Source organism: Corvus brachyrhynchos, unplaced genomic scaffold (genome assembly GCF_000691975.1).
Source record: "Corvus brachyrhynchos isolate BGI_N302 unplaced genomic scaffold, ASM69197v1 scaffold17, whole genome shotgun sequence".
Classification (NCBI taxonomy): Eukaryota; Metazoa; Chordata; class Aves; order Passeriformes; family Corvidae; genus Corvus; species Corvus brachyrhynchos.
Genome location: NW_008240046.1, coordinates 13,083,359 through 13,084,006, shown reverse-complemented (window position 1 = coordinate 13,084,006; position 648 = coordinate 13,083,359). Strand labels below are relative to the sequence as shown.

Sequence of the window (648 nt, the reverse complement as noted above, 5' to 3'; positions counted from 1 at the left end):
CCCCCCAGCTGCCAAGAGCACCAGGCAGGCAGCAGTGGTAGCAGCGGCAGTGCCATCAACCTCCAAGAGCACCCCACAGGCAGCAGCAGTGCCAGCAATCACCAAGAGCACCCCACAGGTGGCAGCAGCAGCAGTGCCACCAGCTGCCAAGAGCACCCCACAGGCAGCAGTGGTGGCAGCAGCAGTGCCACTGACCACCAAGAGCACCCCACAGGTGCCAGCAGTGCCACCAGCCACGAAGAGCACCCCCCAAGCAAGTGCTGCGTTGCTGTCTTCCAAAACACAAGTGAGTGCCCCAGCATCAGTATCCAAGAGCGGTGCTCAGGTGAGCAGCTCACTGCTTCTGGCCCCCAAGAGTGGTACTCAGGTGGGCACCTCGCTGCTGCTGGCCCCCAAGGGCACTGGTAAGGTGGGCTCCCCGCTCCTGGCCTCTAAGAGCAGTGCGGAGTGGGCTGCCTCGTTGCTGGCCGCTCGGGGTGGCGCGCAGCCGGGATCCTCACTGCTCGCTTCCAAGAGCAGCGCTCAGGTGGCTGCTTCGCTGCTGGCTGCTCGGAGTGGAGCTCAGCAAGGGCCCTCCCGGGGTGGAGCTCAGGCAGGTGCTTCCCTGCTGGCCTCCAAGAGTGGCTCACAGGACTGGGGAAGCGCCGG

General features: G+C 65.4%; 1 protein-coding gene across 1 annotated transcript in view; it reads left to right on the top strand.

The window, feature by feature from the left end:
• The window catches only part of CDKN2AIP (CDKN2A interacting protein), a gene marked incomplete at its 5' end in the record, with an annotated part of 4,661 nt that overhangs the window by 1,333 nt on the left and 2,680 nt on the right, over positions 1-648 (top strand). The window contains 1 exon segment of the mRNA XM_017744307.1: positions 1-643. This exon segment is cut by the window's left edge and continues 20 nt beyond it. Coding sequence (XP_017599796.1) covers positions 1-643 — 643 coding nt within the window.